An 18,626-nucleotide genomic window follows, 5' to 3' on the forward strand; every position below is an offset into this window, starting at 1 on the left:
GACCACGGTGCAGCAGCCGCCCGACTCTCTCCATCTGCTGCTCAGGCGGGATAAGTTACCGGTCCGGGGCTGCCGCCGCCTCTGTCAGACATTGCACCGTGCGGCGCTGGGGGACGCGGAGGCTGCTGTGCAGGTAGGAGGATAATCAGGGTTATTACAAAGTAACTAATAATAATGCAGCAGGTAACCTCACTGAGGCCTCTAATATACAGACTCTCTCACATTGCACTGTGTTTGGGATATGAGCAGCAGGGACACTGACAGCAGTATTGTAATATTATAACTACGGGCTTGATCCCTGGTAACGCTGTGTGGCATACATACAGTAATGCCAGCTACCAGGGGCACTACAGGCTGCAATGCTAATAAAGGCGATGTAGCACATTAGCAACTTCTTCACTTGTCCTTTCTTGGAAAGTTTGATACATTAGCAACCTGGACGTTTTATTCACTTGTTTATTTTGTTTACGAACCAGCACTTATTTCCTCTACAAATAAAATGGAGGATTTGATGAAAAGTGTAATGAGAACACACGGGGCACACAATCACTGATGAAAAGTGTAATGAGAACACATGTGGCACACCATCACTGATGAAAAGTGTAATGAGAACACACGGGGCACACAATCACTGCTGGGAAGTGTAATGAGAACACAGGGGGCACACGATCACTGCTGGGAAGTGTAATGAGAACACACGGGGCACACCATCACTGATGAAAGTGTAATGAGAACACATGTGGCACACCATCACTGATGAAAGTGTAATGAGAACACATGTGGCACACCATCACTGATGAAAAGTGTAATGAGAACACACGGGGCACACAATCACTGCTGGGAAGTGTAATGAGAACACAGGGGGCACACGATCACTGCTGGGAAGTGTAATGAGAACACACGGGGCACACCATCACTGATGAAAGTGTAATGAGAACACATGTGGCACACCATCACTGATGAAAGTGTAATGAGAACACATGTGGCACACCATCACTGATGAAAAGTGTAATGAGAACACACGGGGCACACAATCACTGCTGGGAAGTGTAATGAGAACACAGGGGGCACACGATCACTGCTGGGAAGTGTAATGAGAACACACGGGGCACACCATCACTGATGAAAGTGTAATGAGAACACATGTGGCACACCATCACTGATGAAAAGTGTAATGAGAACACACGGGGCACACAATCACTGCTGGGAAGTGTAATGAGAACACAGGGGGCACACGATCACTGCTGGGAAGTGTAATGAGAACACACGGGGCACACCATCACTGATGAAAGTGTAATGAGAACACACGGGGCACACCATCACTGATGAAAAGTGTAATGAGAACACACGGGGCACACAATCACTGCTGGGAAGTGTAATGAGAACACAGGGGGCACACGATCACTGCTGAGAAGTGTAATGAGAACACATGGGGCACACGATCACTGCTGGGAAGTGTAATGAGAACACACGGGGCACACAATCACTACTGAGAAGTGTAATGAGAACACATGGGGCACACCATCACTGATGAAAAGTGTAATGAGAACACACGGGGCACACAATCACTGCTGAGAAGTGTAATGAGAACACATGGGGCACATAATCACTGCTGAGAAGTGTAATGAGAACACATGGGGCACACAATCACTGCTGGGAAGTGTAATGAGAACACATGGGTCACACAATCACTACTGAGAAGTGTAATGAGAACACATGGGGCACACACTCACTGCTGGGAAGTGTAATGAGAACACATGGGGCACACAATCACCGCTGGGAAGTGTAATGAGAACACATGGGGCACACAATCACCGCTGGGAAGTGTAATGAGAACACATGGGGCACACAATCACCGCTGAGAAGTGTAGATCACAACTAATGTGGGCCATAAATCTACAGCCCGATGCCCTGTTCTGCCGGCGCCATATCGATTGAGCGATCAAAAAAGGTTGATCAGCAGACAATGTGATTGGCTTTCCGTCGGTGGGTCAGAAAAATAACAGCATGTTAAAAATATCCGACTCGCCGATCCCAATAATTTTTGGTCGGGATCAGTGAATCGAGGATTCCCAACATAGAAATTCCTCGATTCCACGACCCCGATGTGGCAGAATGGGGAATTGTGGCAAACAAGCGCAGATGTATGGGCTCCATTAGAATGTTATATCTTAAAAGGGGGGCGCTTAATGTTGAAGTACATTTCACACAATTTACATTTAATAAAGATTAAAAATATATACCTGTGCACCTGCTAGGTAGTCTGGAAAACATGAACTGTTTGGGGTCCTGAGGGCAGAGTTTGAGAACCACTGATCTATGATGATGATGAAGCACAGCCTAAGCCATCATAAAGCAGAACGTAATGGTACAATGTGTGAGGCGTTTGTACTTGTGGTTCCTCTAGGATGTGGCAGCTAACAATCATCTAACATCTGCTCAGGGGTGTTCTGAGATATCTGTTTGGTATTAGGTTATGAGGAATATAGGGAATTCAAAACTACATTAGGGACATTGGCATTGTTTATAGTCTAATAATGATCTAATTTACACTATTTCTATTTTATTACATGCATTATGTGGCCAATTCTGAGTTGCACGCAAGTCATCTGCAATTACACATGCACCTAGTCCATAGAAGTAAATGTGGATGTTCACCTGTATCAGCCTGAAATCAGACATATCTCTGCATATGCAAAACTCAGCATAAGCTGCAATTCTGTCTATACACCCTTAACACTACCTTACTAAACTGTCTATGTGAGAATGCCCCATTGCCGCCCAGGTACACCAATTCAAACGCAAGTTGAGTTATGACTTAGAAGCGTACAGTTCTGATTTAAACATCATCTATGCAGCATGCACAGTGCTAACAATGTGCCAGATCCATCTACACAGGTTGTGCGGATATACGTGCAATTCTGCATCATGTATGGTCCTACACTACTGTTAGGCAAATATAGGTATTTGCCTGGGGCACCAAAGTTATCTAAATGATTTTAATGCTTCACAGTGAACCCACAGAGATCTCTGGCCATTGTTATGAAGGAGAGCTAGCCAGCAGCTTTTTATATGTGATACTGCTGTCTGCTGCTCCTCCACAGGGTGGAGCGGTACTATTTACCCGGGCCCGGGCTTGATATAGGGGCCTGGCGCCGTCCCCTCCCTCACTCCCTCACTCCCCCCACCCTGTGTGCTGGCCTGCAATGGGATACTGCTCGTGGCTGCTGAGCAGCAGCCACAGCAGTCTCCTATGCCTGTGGGGGGAAGTGACACACTGATCGTGCCCCCTTCTGCTTTGCGCCAGGCTGAGGGGCTCACAGCGCCCCCCTCCCTTGCGCACAGCGCTGCTTCAAAAGTGTTCTCTTTTTCTTTAGCTCAAGGGGAAGTGACCACTCCTCCCGTGATTAGGCCACACCCCCTTCACCTGGGCTCTCTACGCCCCTGCTCCTCCATACCAATGCGGCACTGTAAAGGCGCATATTCACTACACGATATAAATGGACAATTGAACGATAACAACATCGTTATCGTTCAGTCGTTCATTAATCGTGCAGTGAATATGGCGGCAACGACCAGCGATGCGTGCTCCCGCTGGTCGTTGTCAGCATCTGTCATCGCCTGAACATGCTGCCCAACCTAACGATATCGTCAGGTTGTGCATGTTCGGGGATGAGGGAGGGTGCCTGCACTGACCGACATATCATTCAGTGTGGGCCCAACATCCTCTGCACAGTATAATGAACAATTGAACGATAACGATGTCGTTATCGTACAGTCGTTCATTTGTCGTGTAGTGGATATGCGCTTTAAGTGAGGATGCCACACTTATTCCCCGCCTAGCAGGGTACAATGTAGTAGGGATTTATGTAAAGTGGCCGGCACACTCTGGAAAAAGACTATCCAGGTCCATTTTATATGCTTAATAATTCTATTTCTGTTTTTTTTCTATTTGTAGATTATAACATAAGTAAAAACAGGACTGAATAAATGCCTGAATTTAGTCCAGATACACTTGGTAATATGGCCAATGTTCGCTTTTCAAAAACTGTGACCTCTGTTTTCCTGGACACTAAAGAGCAGACATGGGAGACCGTTCACGTAAAACAAGAGTCTGAGTTACGCAGTCCCCTGAAATATCGTGTCCTCTTCATGGATTCAGCTCAGCAAAAGTATACAGAAATCCCTGCTCCTGTTCTAGATCTGGAAGACCTTGAAGAACTGCACTTAGAGAAGAACCAGATTAAAACCCTTCCAAAAGAAATCTGCCATCTTCGGAACATTAAAGTTCTGTACTTAAATGATAATAATATAACCCATATTTGTGAGGAGCTCGGAGAGCTGAAGAATCTCTGCAGGTTAGACCTCAGCAGCAATCCGCTTACATGCAGTTCTTTGGATGTTATAAGCAAAGTACATCAGCTTCGCGAGCTTAGACTATATAATGTAAACATGGAAGTATTTCCAGTTCAGTTATGCAAAACCCTCCATCACTTGCATCTATTGGGTCTGTCCCACAACAACCTAAAGTCACTCCCATCAGAAATAGTTAATTTAATACAGCTGAAAGAAATCTATCTGCAGAATAATAAATTTGAAGTATTCCCAAAACAGATATGTGCTCTTCACACTCTAGAAGTTGTTGATCTTGAAAAAAATAAGTTGACCTCTCTACCTGTTGAAATTGGATCTTTATCCAGTCTTGTTAAGTTGTTTGTAAATTACAATAAGCTGTCATTAATTCCAAATAAAAACTTTCAGTGCGCAAAGTTAGCTGTTCTGGATGCCTCTGGTAATCGCCTGCACAAACTTCCCCACACTCTTAATGAGTTGAAAGAACTAAATGAACTTGGACTGTCAAATAATGAGTTGAGAACATTTCCATCTAGAGTGTGTGCATTGCAATCTCTCAGTGTTCTCTATCTGAAAAACACTGGCTTGTCCACGATACCTGCTGCCTTTGCTAAATTGGAACTGATCAAGATATTAGATCTTAGCCAAAATTATTTCACTGAATTTCCCCATGTGATTTGTGAACTGAAGCAACTGCAAGTACTATCATTGGATGATAATTTAATGTGCACGGTAAGAACACATAATACCTAGTTCCTTAAAGTAAACTTATTTAGAAAAAGTGATGAATACAATTTACATTTGATTGATGCAGTGGAAGCGATGTAGTAATGCTGGCGTCTATGTGAACCAGTCAGCCTGTATACCAACATCACTATATATTCTTGCTGCAAAATGCGCTATAGAGCAGTACTTAAAAACAGGTATACATTGATGTTGCATTAACCGTTTTAACACTATTAATAATGCACATTTAACGTATTCTCTTTATTTGCGTTTGGAGCTCACTGTAGGTAACCACAAAGCTTTTACCCGTAGTAACCGTGCGGTATAACCAAAGAGCTAGTAAATGATGGTAACCACTGTATTGGGGCGGTTCGGTATGTTTTGTCGACATTCATCATGTTGACATTGTGCTAATGTGGGCCCCGGTGTTGCGGCGCTGACTTACATGCATTTCAGCTCTGTCAGTGCAGCGGTGTCTTCTGGTCCGTCAATGTGAGCTGATACAGAGTTCTGGTGGTGTCATAAATTGCAGTGGTTCTGGTGGTGAATACACTAGCATCGCAGCCTAATGCTAACCCTACCCCCACAGCATAACCATAACCTAATCCCTGTAGCCTAACCATAACCTTCCCCCGCAGCCTAACCTTCTCCCCACAGGCTAACCATTACCTTCCTCCCGTAACCTAACTCTCTCCCCGCAGACTAACCATAACCTTCTCCCCGCAGCCTAAACCTATCTTCGCAGCCTAACCATGACCTTCCCCCGCAGCCTAACCATAACCTTCCCCCGCAGCCTAACCCTCTCCCCACAGGCTAACCATAACCTTCTCCCCGCAGCCTAAACCTACCTTCGAAGCCTAACCATGACCTTCCCCCGCAGACTAACCATAACCTTCCCCCCGCAGCCTAATACCTAACCATAACCTACCCGCAGCCTAACCCTCCCTCCGCAGACTAACCATAACCTTCCCCCCCACAGCCTATCCATAATCTCCACCCCCCGTAGCCTAATACCTAACCATAACCTTCTACCCGCAGCCTAACCATAACCTTCCCCCCCACAGCCTATCCATAATCTCCCACCCCCGTAGCCTAATACCTAACCATAACCTTCTACCCGCAGCCTAACCCTCCCTCCGCAGACTAACCATAACCTTCCTCTCCACAGCCTCATCCATAATCTCCACCCCCCGTAGCCTAATTCCTAACCATAACCTTCTACCCGCAGCCTAACCATAACCTTCCCCCCCACAGCCTATCCATAATCTCCCACCCCCGTAGCCTAACTCTCTACCCGCAGCCTAACCATAACCTTCCCCCCACAGCTTAACCCTCCCTCCGCAGCCTAACCATAACCTTCCCCCCGCAGCCTAACCCTAATGACAACATTCTGCATAATATTGGCCTTTCACATGTCAACATTGTGAGCATGTTGGCATTGCTCAGATGTCGACATGATACATGTTGATATTTCAACAATGTCAACATCATAACTGTCGACATTTTGAATGACAACATGGTGGCTGTATCCCGTACTGGGTATGGTATCACTAGATAATACTTTCTAGTGTTGTAACTGTTTACATGCATTTATCTAATATTAAACATTATTTTAACATAATTATTTAATGCCAGAATGTAACTTACCTAACAAGTACAGATCTTATATAAAGATACATTAGAAACTATGTTTCTACTTATATATTTTCAAGTTAACTATACTGAAATCACCAACATAACTATAATTTCAGAACGCAAATTTTTAGCTTTAATCAGCAATACAATGTCTAAAGAACATCCCAAAATGCAGTAATGTGTAAATAATAATGCTGTAGAATATTACTGGACAGCCTATGACATACCCAAATGTCTGCAAAGGGGACAGTTAGGCACCAGCCTCCTTCTCTGCTCTTATTATCAGAGATGAGCGACTGTAGTGATAGATTAATGGTGTCTTCATCAATGCTGAACATTGCAATCACAGCAATGCATTATGTCATATAGCACGATGGGATCTATTTATTAATAGTTACAATGTCCCCAATAAAGTTAACATTCTATATTGCGGTATATTGTAGCGATTTAGAATGGTTTTAGTAATTTATCAATCCGGGATTAACGTTGCCAGCGAATAGTTCAGGCAATTTGCACACGGGCAGTGATACTTGACCCTGAGGGGATGCTGTATAGTGTCTCTGGCTTTGCAGGTCCCTATTGCCAGCGAGCACTGGAAAAACAGGGATCAGTCTTCTCAAAAAGAAGGAGGCAGAAGTAACCCCTTTCTCCTGCAAAGAAATTAGGGAAAGGGGGTTATCACTGATAACTATGTGACTGATAATGGTATATCACTAACTTACATAATCAGTCCTATGATGATTCTCACTACAAAGGCTAATTATCCTGCAGGAGGACAGACTGCTGTACTATCATGCTTAGCTACCTCTCCTCTCCTCTCCTCTCCTCTCCTCTATCACATTATTACAAATATATTAGTGGTGCTGACTTACCAATGGAAATTTATTTCTCTTTGACCTTTGGGTCAAAAGATCTTGAGCCATGCCCCCAACAGTCCAGGTCTTACTGAGGCCTTTCTAAAAAAAATTAGATGTTGTGTTGTGTTGTAGGTAAGCAGAGGGCTTTTACTCTATGAAATTATAGGGTGTGATAGAATATGTTCATGATCAAAATGTCAACATTCAGAATGTCAGCATGAATGGGAGGTAGACATGTTACATGTAGATATTCACATAATGGTTGTTCACATTGTGAATGTCGACCATGCAGATTTGCGGTGCCGAGGTGATTATGGGTAGATGTACTAAGCCTTGAAAAGTGATAAAGTACCAACCAATCAGCTCCTAACTGGACTATACAGGTTTTGTTTGAAAAATGGCAGTTAGGAGTTGATTGGTTGGTACTTTATCACTCTCCACTTTATCACTTTTCAAGACTTAATACATCTCCCCTATTATGCCTAGCACTAAGCTAGCCCTAATGGCAACCTAACTGTAACCCTAAAATCATTGTTGACATTCTGAACGATGATTCAAAAGTATTAGTGGGAAGTGATGTTTTTACTTTGGGTTCCTACTTAGGACTGCAAATGGTTCTACAAAGTTTTTGTAAGGTGGCATTTCAAAATATCAAAAACAATGTATGTCCATGGCTATCAAATATGTGTATTTAGACTAAATATATACGTTCAGCATCCACATATTTCTGTCACTTGAATGACTACTCATTTTGAGAAAGCACCCAAGAGGCATAATGCAGCGATTACCGGGCTGTTCATCTGGTAGTTGGGGTAACACAGTTTTACCCCAATGTGCATATTAAATATAGAAATCTCTATCTATCTGATTTGGTGAGAGTATCATTATTTGTTTTTACTGTTTCTGATTTATCTTGCCCTAAAATTACTTGCATAGGTCATGTGTATGTATTAAATTTACAGTAGACAAAACCACTATTCATTAGATTTGCGATAGTTGTTTTTTGATTTATAAAATCTCTCTTCAGTTTGATAAAAAGGAACCTTTCCTTAATCTAGATTGCGCCAGAGGTGAAGTGGTTAAACAAACTTACCTACCTGGGGATTACTGGGAACAGATTTGCTGCTTTCCCAGAAGAAGTGTTCCTGCTGGAGTCCTTGGTAAAACTGTATATTGGGCAGGATCAAGGGATGCGACTCACAAGCGTACCAGAAAACATTTCCATGCTCAAGGTAAAGTATGGCACATTTCATTTTATTTCCTGTTTACATTATGTAATAATGAACAAATGGAGCATGCCAGAGATATAAGGACATTTCTAGATATAGTTTACTATAATTCCTTCTCTAATGCATGGCAACTCTTTTTGAATGTTCGGGATGCTCCTAGATTTTGGCGAGTCAGTGTGCAGAGGTAGAGGCCTCTGGTGATGTGTATCATGTCCTCTCATCCCTACCCACCAACAGGAATCACATCATTTAATTGGCTCACCATGAATTTTAAGACCGTCATCCTGCTTCTCCTGGAGGATATGTTGGCAAGATACCGTACCTAATAGGAACCACCTGGGGGATGGGCTCCTAGTGCACCCAGTGTCCTTTCACTGGTACTTGGCTTTGTGTTACAGTACGTCTTTAAATTGTACTACAGGTTGAGTCTCCCATATCCAGAATGCTTGGGACCAGGGGTATTTTGGATAACGGAATATTCCCTATTTTGGAATATTTGCATTTAATAATGAAATATCTTGGGAATAGGACCCAAATATACAAACAGAATGCATTTATGTTTTATATACACCTTATACACACAGCCTGCAGGTAATTTTATACAATATTTTAAATAATTGTGTGGCTCAAACAAAGTTTGTGTACAGAACTGAAATTAATTTGTTTCGTATACACACAGCCTGTAGGTCATTTTATACATTATTTTTAATAATTTGTGCCTTAGACAAAGTTTGTGTACATTGAACCATCAAAAATCAAAGGTTTCATTATCTCAGTCATGCCAAAATTATTCCGTATTTCGGAATATTTGGATATGGAAGACTCAACCTGTACTGACAAGCAGTCTGCTGTGTATAGGAAAATATCTCACTCATCATGAACACAAAGTACTCTACTTAAAATATGTTGAGTTTTCAACCTTCTGATACTTTTACACTTATCACATTTGTTTGTGTTTGTGTAAGTAGCTCTTTAAAGATGGAAGTTTATATGTTAATTTTAATAGTCTTTTAATATAGCTTCATGTAAAGGGCACATGTAGATATTATAGGGACATGTTTTGGCTGAAATATGGAACAAGTGCAATCTTTCTCACTGCATTAGTTATATATATATAGTATGTATACTTTTGAGGATGAACACTGGAATGAACTGTTCTTGTTTAATCCAGAATCTGCAAGAGTTGTACATTGAGAACAATAATCTTGACTGTCTTCCATCCACATTGAGCCTGATGCAAAATCTTGTAGTCCTGGATGTCCACAATAACCTTCTAAAGAAACTGCCAGATTCCATCTGCCACATCCAAGGTATTATTCCTTTCTGACACGGATTTGTGAGAAAAGGGGGGTTGGCCAACCGCACAGGTTATATCGATAGCCCTCAGGTTTGAGTCATAGCTCATCTGTGCATTTATTGTGTATGCATAAAGGGGTGCTACCAGCTACACAATTACATGGGAAAGCGAGGAACAGTGAAGTATTGTAGGTGCTCTAATCCATTTAGATGATTACAGGGAAAGTAAATCTAAAATATAACTTTTATTATTTATACTAAAATTTTACAAAACACATAACTAAAAAGAGATATAAAAATATACAAGGTGAAAAAAGGCAGAATATGTGAAATAAAATAGAAAAGGGATAAGAGCTCAAATTACATGATTATATGAAAATAAATTTCCACAGTAGTCCCTAATGCTGGGCATACACGGTCAGATATAATGCCTGTCAGACAGACATACATTTTATTGATGGTATCGGTATGTAACGCCGGCTGTCGGGATGCCTCCTGTCAAAATACTGACAGCGGCATCTGATGGCTGGTATCCCGACAGGGGGTCCCTGCACCCTTACCCTACCCATTAGTGCCTAAACCTAAGTCTCCCCCCTTGGTGCCAAACCCCCCCCACCCGTGGTGCCTAACCCCCCCCAAAAAAAAAAATAGAACCTAACGCTAATCCCACTATGCTATCTAACCCCCACCCCCACCCCACGGCAACGGGCGTCCCTAACTTAATTAGTTTGGGCTGGCGTCCTTCTGGATTCCAGTGTAGGGATTAAGATAGGCATCGGTATTTTGATGCCTACCTTAAATCCCTCGTTGGGATTTAGACCGGCGGCATTGCGGCCACCGATCTCTTATTGGCAGCCTGCCACCCAGCAGATATAGTGGCCATACACTCAGAGATATTTCACAGTGTATATGCTCAAGATATCTGGGTTCCTTCACAGGATACATTTCCCCGTTCCTCTCATGTGAAGGAACAGGTGAAATGTCCGCCTGCGGCTGTGCATACACTGCCTGATGTGGCCAAATTGTAACTTACAAAATATCGCATTTGACAGACATTTGCTGATCAATCGCACACATACACAGTAATTTATCAGGGCGATCCGCCGATATTAGGTGGATCTCCCAGATTATTAAATATCCAGCATTTATAGTTAATTATAGGGACACTATATATAGGTCACTATCAAAGTTTATTATGTGATGTCTTATATTACTTCTAATAAATAATATTCAAGATTTTATATGTTGTCCCCTTTATGAAATATAGATAGTACATTGAAAACTCTTAAGCTGCATACACACACAACGACTTCAAGGGAAAAATGAACGAAAATCGTTTACTAAAATCGTTCAGTTACTAAATGTAATGAACGATTTTTTTGAACTACAAACGATTTTTGCATATTCCCTTACTGAAAATCGTTGAGTTGGTCAGTCTGACTGAGCTACAACTACAAACGTGAACGCGCATGAACAATAATCGTTCATCGTTCATCGTTTTAACTCAGAAAATTAACGATTTTTTCAATGATTGAACGATAAACGATATCGTTATCGATAATCGTTCAAAAAATCGTTGTGTGTATACACCTTTAAACTGCATATACACACAACAATTTTGTTACCAACGATTTTCTGTCAGATTATCTGTCAGAATTTTTAAAGTGTAATGAATGATTTTTTGAACTACAAACTATTTTTGTAACTTCCCTTAATGAAAATCATTCAGTTGGTCAGTCAGAATGAACTACAAACGGGAACGCGCATGAACGATAATCGTTCATCGTTATAACTCAGAAACTGAAAGTTTTTTTCAACGATTGAACAATAACGACGTCGTTATAGTTAAATCGTTCAAAAAAAGTTACGCATGTATGATTCAGAAATCAATAATTTATGATTACCTAAATACAATGAGGACCCTTACGTGAGCCCTTTATGTGTGAATCTATTCTACAGTATATATTAAATGTAAATAACATACTGATATTTTATTATTAAAAAAAGCCCAAAGCATTGTGGGCCCGATTCAGACCCGGCCGCAAGCGCTGAGCGCTCGCAACCGGGTCGATGTTTGGCCACAGGGCATGTGCACGACGGAGACGGCTCCGTTGTGCGCATGCGCGAGACCCGGCTAGCAAAGGGTGCTCTGTCGCTCCGGGTCTCGCGACGAGCTGTCGATGGTGAGTGACAGCTCGCCCCATTTGGTGGGCGGGCCGGGGGGGGGTGACCGGCCAAACGGAGGCGTTCCCAACGGAATGCTTGCCGTTTGGGGGCGGCCCCACTGACATCACCAGTGCCAGAAGCTCTCTGGGGCTTGCGGCCACAAGACCCTACCACAATGGTCTCGTTGCTAGCCCGATGGTCGCGATGGTTTTGACCATCGCGACCATCAACCTGGCCACTCGCTATAGCTGTGGGTCACACAGCTATGCGATCGGCCAGGAGGCCGATCCAAAAAAAAAAAAGCCCTGATTCAGAGCGAGTGCTCTTTCAGAGCGTCCGTCTCTGAATCAGGCCCTCTATCAGCTGTGATGTATAAATCATCTCTCAAAATATTAATGCGGTCCTAAAATATTAGTGCATCATTTAAATGTAATATATTCTGAAGAATAGATCCTCATATAAAGGGCTGACATAGGTCCTCATTGCTAGTCAGGTCAGGTATATGTGCATATGCTTATGCATACAGGTCAACATCATTGCAATTTTGTTAACATGCCTCTATTGTACTTGGCCTACAGTATGCTTGTCTGCCTCTTCTCGCCTTCACTCCTTGTATCCAAGTGCAATAAATCCAAAGTATAACAGGCCTTCAAGCGCATGTATAGACATTTTTGGCGTGCTTGCACAGTGCGAAAATACATATATTGTGCAAAACAAAATAACAAAAACATGTACATGAGCCCCTATATCTCTAACTCCACTAATTGTCTTTTTCCTTATTCCTTAGCAGTAGCTGCAGCCATAAACCATTGCACTGTCCTTGCAAAACTGACACAGACTCAGCTGTGAGCCCTGTAGTTGAATGAAATCTATATAATAATTGTGTAATGCTGTCTCGTCTCCACAATGCGTGTTTTGTGGAAGCTGGGCGTAACGCCCTATGAGAGAGGTGACCCAGGTATGCCTGGTCCACTATACTAGTACATTGAATATTTCCATTACTTCTAGAAATTATGTAATATTTAGACTGAAATAAGATGCTTTCTTACCAACTTAGTGGTCACTTAATGAAGACTATAGGCAAATAGGACATAGGCATGTACTTAGTCAAGTGTGTTTGATCTGTTTATCCAATCATACTGTGCCAAATCAAGTCCAAATGAATTGGATTAGATTTTGATTAGGTATGTGGAGCCCACCAACACAGTACAATAGTTGGTTAATCAGACCATCCATGTAGCTTTAATTAGGTGGCATAAAATTAGCACAAAGAGGAAGGGAAACCGGCAGCAGCCAAATAAGATGGAACTTTACTACTGCTCAAAATGTGCGATAATTTTCTTATTTCATTTACAGATGTACCAAAGGCATAAAGCAGCAGATTATAATTTCACTGTTTTGTGTTCAGGTTTGCAACAATTGTTTCTTCAGAACAATCACTTGTCCAGTCTACCAGACAATATGGACATGTTACACAAGTTGGACCAGCTTTTACTAGAAGGGAATCCAATGCAGGATCCGGGGTTGGAGGTGTGCAGCCTAGGGAAAACTGCTGTTTGGGAGTACTTAAAAGAAAAAAGACACAAAAATCTAATGGCTACAAAGGTAACAATTATAAGTACTCTATTGGCTCGATTGAATTGACCGCAAATTAAATAGTGCCGGGAGGGAGCTCCCAGAGCTATTAAATTCTGCTTGCTGTTAGGTCGTGGAATGCCCGTTCTCCCGCCCCTCGCGCCTTAAACAGGGTGTTTAGCCGCGACAACAGTCATTCTCCAAGTAAACTTCCCGGCGCGCTGCTGTTTTCCCAGTGCTAAGGGCAGAAAGAAGCATTGCGCCTGTACTTTTGTCGGATTTCTGCTCACACCCCTGGAGGGGTGCGAGAGGAAATCCTTAACGGCACGCTGAATTGAATAGTTCTGGGAGCTCCCTCCCGGCACTATTTAATTTGCGGTCAATTGAGTCGAGCCCTATGAACTATTTCAATAACATGAATTTAAGGCAGAGGTTCCCAAACTCGGTCCTCAAGGCATCCTAATAGTCCAGGTTTTAAGGATATCCATGCTTGACCACAGGTGACTTAATTAGTACCTCAGTCAATTTAATTTAACCACCTGTGCTCAACCATGGATATCTCTAAAAGATGAACTGTTGGGGTGCCTTGAGGACCACGTTTGGGAATCTCTGATTTAAGGCAATATGCAATGAGGGATTGGCCATAGGCCTTACTGGGACTTTTCCCGATAGGCCGTTGTCCTAATGGAGCCTCCTTTTTTTCATCCACTTTTTTTTAAGTATTTCATTTTTGTTGGGTAAAACGAGACTAGTGGGCGGCAGTTCATGGCCACCCGGAGAAAGTTACTTTTCGATCCCCTTGTAGGGCCGTGCAGCCTATTGCTGTAGTGCATGGACCCTACCTGTTCTCCGAATCCCCCTCCCCCTAACACTCCATGGTGGGAGCAGGACCTGACCACTTCACTATACTGTACACATGGTGCCACGGAGTGCTGTTTGTAGCAGGATAGACATGACTCATACAGGAGTGTGCTGTGCTGAGTGCATGTGGATAAGGCAGCTGAAGTGTGTTTGTGTGTGTAGGGGGGACGACGACTGGGGTGCAAGTGCCTAGTTTATGAAGCATTCCTGTAGTAGTTAAGAGGGAAATGTATTCAACTGAGCACCACTGTTTGTTTATGTACTTATTTAAATATGTACCATAATAAAGTACTGTTAGTATTTTTCTTGTAAGTTCCAGGCAACTAGGGATGGATTTAAAGAATAAGATCAGACATCTGGCAGATGACGACTTTCCTCACCATGGAGGGTCTTTCTTATATGAATAATGGCCTGTTGTGCAGGTGGCAACACAATATCTAATATTTCCTGGCTTAAACCAGTAACCTACTCTTAAGCTGGGTACACACTGACCGATATATTGGCCGATCAATTGATCGGCCAATATATCTGCTGCCCGTCGGCCAGTGTGTACCAGCGATATGTCTGTGAACGACGTAGTTCACAGACATATTGCATTGGCTGTGCTGCACCGCCGATGGACAGATATATCTGCAGACCACCCGTACACACACAGACGCGGGGAGGTGGGCGGAAACTCCTCCGATCCGCCTCCTCTTATACACTGAACACAGATGATGGCTGTTCAGTGTGTACGAACAACCATCATCTGCAGATATATCTGTTTAGTGTGTACCCAGCATTAGACCTTTGCTACAAGATATTTACTTTAAAGCTGCCTTCACTTTTCATTTGGTGAAATCCAAAGTTTTTCCATTTTTGTCACATGAGGCTAAATCTTATCTGAAGCGCTTTTCAAAGCTGCCAAGTGCCTCAGCAACTAAACTTAAATGGCAATTATAGTCTGTACAAAACCATTAAAATGTTGTGTTGCCTATAACTACCTCTTTAAATCCAGCTTTGGAAACTGCCGAAGACACAGCAACTTTGAAAAGCACTGCAAAGTAAATTTAGCCCATAGACTTTATAATATAAATATTCACCTCTTATTTATTGGTTTAATTGATTATCCTGATGGTGACATCAGATTTTTGTCATCCTAGACTGTTTTACGTGAATCCTGATACATTTTCTTTTTCTTTGGAGTTTCTCTGTATACATGAACCACTAGTGGATTATCGCTAACTCTGGAGGTCCATTTGTCACAAGATAACTTCTTGCAAATCAGTTCTGTTCACCCATCAGCCCATGCCTTGACCTTGGGATACTGTGTGTATTTTATGGCGGTTCCTGAGGTGCCATCTTTAATATATTGCGGTCTTAGGGATTCTCTTTGTACTGTATTTAGGTATGTTTGATTGGCGCTGAGTTTCATACAAAAAGGATCCAATTGGATATGCAGCCAGGAACAGCAGGGGCTTTTCAACAGAGCTCCTCGGACAAACGATATGAAGAAAAAGGGGGTTGGTTCCGGCGCTTCCTTTAGATCTACGGGTATCTTGATGTTTCCCTTTACCTCGCTGAATATTTTTCTACCAGTAAAAGGAACTTTCCCTTATTAAACATACTTTGTACTGTATGGCAGACACCGCCATGCTCTATATATAGTATGGCAGTCACTGGGATATTATCTGTACCATATGGCAGTCACTGGAATATTATCTGTACTGTATGGTGGTCACGTGGATACTCTTTATTGTATTGTGTTCACATTGGTACTCTTTGTGTTGTATTGTGGCTATGGCTAATAGTATACGAACCCCACCTATGTTTGTGTTGGGCCTCGCCCACAGTTTATTTGGTCCTGCTTACATCAGGCCATTGTAAGAGGTTTTTCCAGGCCTACTTTAAGTTCCCAATCTGTCTCTTGTAATGTGAATGCACAACACAATAACTTTCTGTAATGTAGGCAATTCAATACGTTTTCTAAAACAAATTATGTGTGAGTATATGTTCATTTGGGATGCCAGAGCTGGAATCCTGACACCAGTCAGAATCCCAGATCCGGCATCCCGATGGCTAGTATTGGTGTTAGGGTTTTATTTTAAGTCACATCTTGCTACTCAGGATAAGCTCACAGTGCCTAAACCTGTTGCATGTGTTTCAACTGATATTGATATCATTGATTGACATAAAAGCTGGTTTTATGTTTACCAATGCGTGCTGCCATTTTTTCTATGGACCTATATAAGAATATTATGTGTTTAGAATACCTAGATTGATTCTCCCCAATACATTATTGTTATCTCTGGTGCCATTTCCCTGCATTTCAGACCAAGCAATCATTAGTGGTCTCTTCCCACCAACAGCTCTTAAAGACTTTATTGAACATTCCATTATGGAATAATTACAGCTCCCTCCTCACATGATGCTATAAAATGTACTTCTCTAGTGCATCTATAGTAATATAGCGATAAAGGAAAGAGAATGGTGGGTACAGTGACACTTTTATCTATCACCTCATACAGTATGGTGCTCCCAATTCTTTGTGTTTTTCCTTTATTTCAGATCCAGGCGTTGTGGCGCGGGCTGATGGTCCGGAAAGGACTCGGACCCTTTGCTTCTCTACTTCAGATTGGTAAAAATGGAAGTAAAACGAAAAAAGATAATAAAACAAAGGGTAAAGACAAGAAGGGTGGTGTAAAAGGAAAGAAGAAATAGCATAGAGCTGTCATCTGATTAAACATTACAGATTATAGCACATTTTACGCAGTTTGAAATTTGTGATTCAGACAGCTTTGTTTTATCATTAAACATAGGTATAACAGCATACTACCTACTCTCCCAGACTGTCCGAGAGACTCCCAAATTTCAGCGAGACTCTGGGGACTTTTCCAGCATGCTGCTCAATACTACCCACTTCCACAGTGATGTGGGTAATCCAGGTGGCTTGATGATGCAATCTGCATTGAATCAAGTCATTGTGGCTTCGTTCCCTACTTTGCAATGCTGGGAAATGCTGCAGAGACGTTGCCACAATGATGGGATCATGGTGCCAGGACCCCTGCACTACCCACCTGGCTTTCCCCTCCTGTAGGAAGCAGCTTAAGTGTTGTCAGCAAGTATGTTATAATGTAATATATTTTATTAATAATTCTAAAGGTTTTTTTTTTTTTTTTTCAAATGTAATTTTTATGTTTTGGTGTATAACCAACACACAGGTACCCAATTCTACATGTATTTCAGAATAGATTGCAAAGATGTATGCTTAGTAAAGTTTTGAGGGATGTCTAATTTGAAACTAAATACAATAATATTGTATGTGTATTTCAGAGCACCATTTGGATATGGTGCAATATCTGTGTGTGAAGACTAAGCCAACATATAGGACCCAATCAGTCAAAGAATACAGCTGTCTCTTAAAAGTAAAATTATTTTCATTATATGGCCATTGTGAGAGATCACTATATTTGTCAGTGATATCCAATAGGCAGAAGATAATATCACTTGGTGTCTTATCTAGCTATAGTAATGTGTTGTAAAGTCAGTGGCCTCTTGAGCCCAAGTGCTACATACTTTTAAAGCAATGACAAATGTGCCATTAGTATACCATGTTATAGACTAATTCTTTATTATGTCATTATAATCTATAACAAATAAAGCGTGCAAGAAATTCAGAGAATTGAGCAATACTCCACAGCACTGTGAAATATGTTGGCGCTGTATAAATAAAATACAACATCCTGAAAATACGCCAGCATTTAACCTTAAACAGAATACATGCAACTAGGTGGTGTCTCAATGGATTCATTCTAAGTAAAGGCCAATAATTAGGTTATTCAGCACTTAAAATCTAGAACATAACAATCTTGCTTGCCACCACTAAAACCTACATTCTCATTAGGTGCCTATTAATTTTAATTTGCGGTGGCCTGAAAGCAGCTGTCCG

General features: G+C 41.9%; 1 protein-coding gene across 1 annotated transcript; it reads left to right on the forward strand.

Annotated features, from left to right (window-relative positions):
- The first annotated feature begins 90 nt into the window (after positions 1–90).
- LRRIQ4 (leucine rich repeats and IQ motif containing 4) lies at positions 91–17,398 on the forward strand. The gene is made up of 6 exons (XM_088452321.1): positions 91–133; positions 3,959–5,085; positions 8,630–8,803; positions 9,972–10,110; positions 13,671–13,867; positions 17,246–17,398. Exons 2-6 carry the CDS (start codon positions 3,991–3,993, stop codon positions 17,396–17,398), a joined length of 1,758 nt encoding a protein of 585 aa, XP_088308447.1. The 5' UTR covers positions 91–133; positions 3,959–3,990.
- The last annotated feature ends 1,228 nt before the right edge of the window (positions 17,399–18,626 follow it).

The sequence above is a fragment of the Taudactylus pleione genome, unplaced genomic scaffold (genome assembly GCF_031769625.1).
Source record: "Taudactylus pleione unplaced genomic scaffold, aTauple2 ptg000037l, whole genome shotgun sequence".
Classification (NCBI taxonomy): domain Eukaryota; kingdom Metazoa; phylum Chordata; class Amphibia; order Anura; family Myobatrachidae; genus Taudactylus; species Taudactylus pleione.

Coding starts and splice junctions, on each gene's coding strand:
- LRRIQ4 (XM_088452321.1), top strand. CDS start 3,991: ATGCCTGAATTTAGTCCAGATACACTTGGTAATATGGCCAATGTTCGC. Junction 8,804..9,971: donor AAAACATTTCCATGCTCAAG/GTAAAGTATGGC, acceptor TGTTTAATCCAG/AATCTGCAAGAGTTGTACAT. Junction 10,111..13,670: donor TTCCATCTGCCACATCCAAG/GTATTATTCCTT, acceptor TTTTGTGTTCAG/GTTTGCAACAATTGTTTCTT.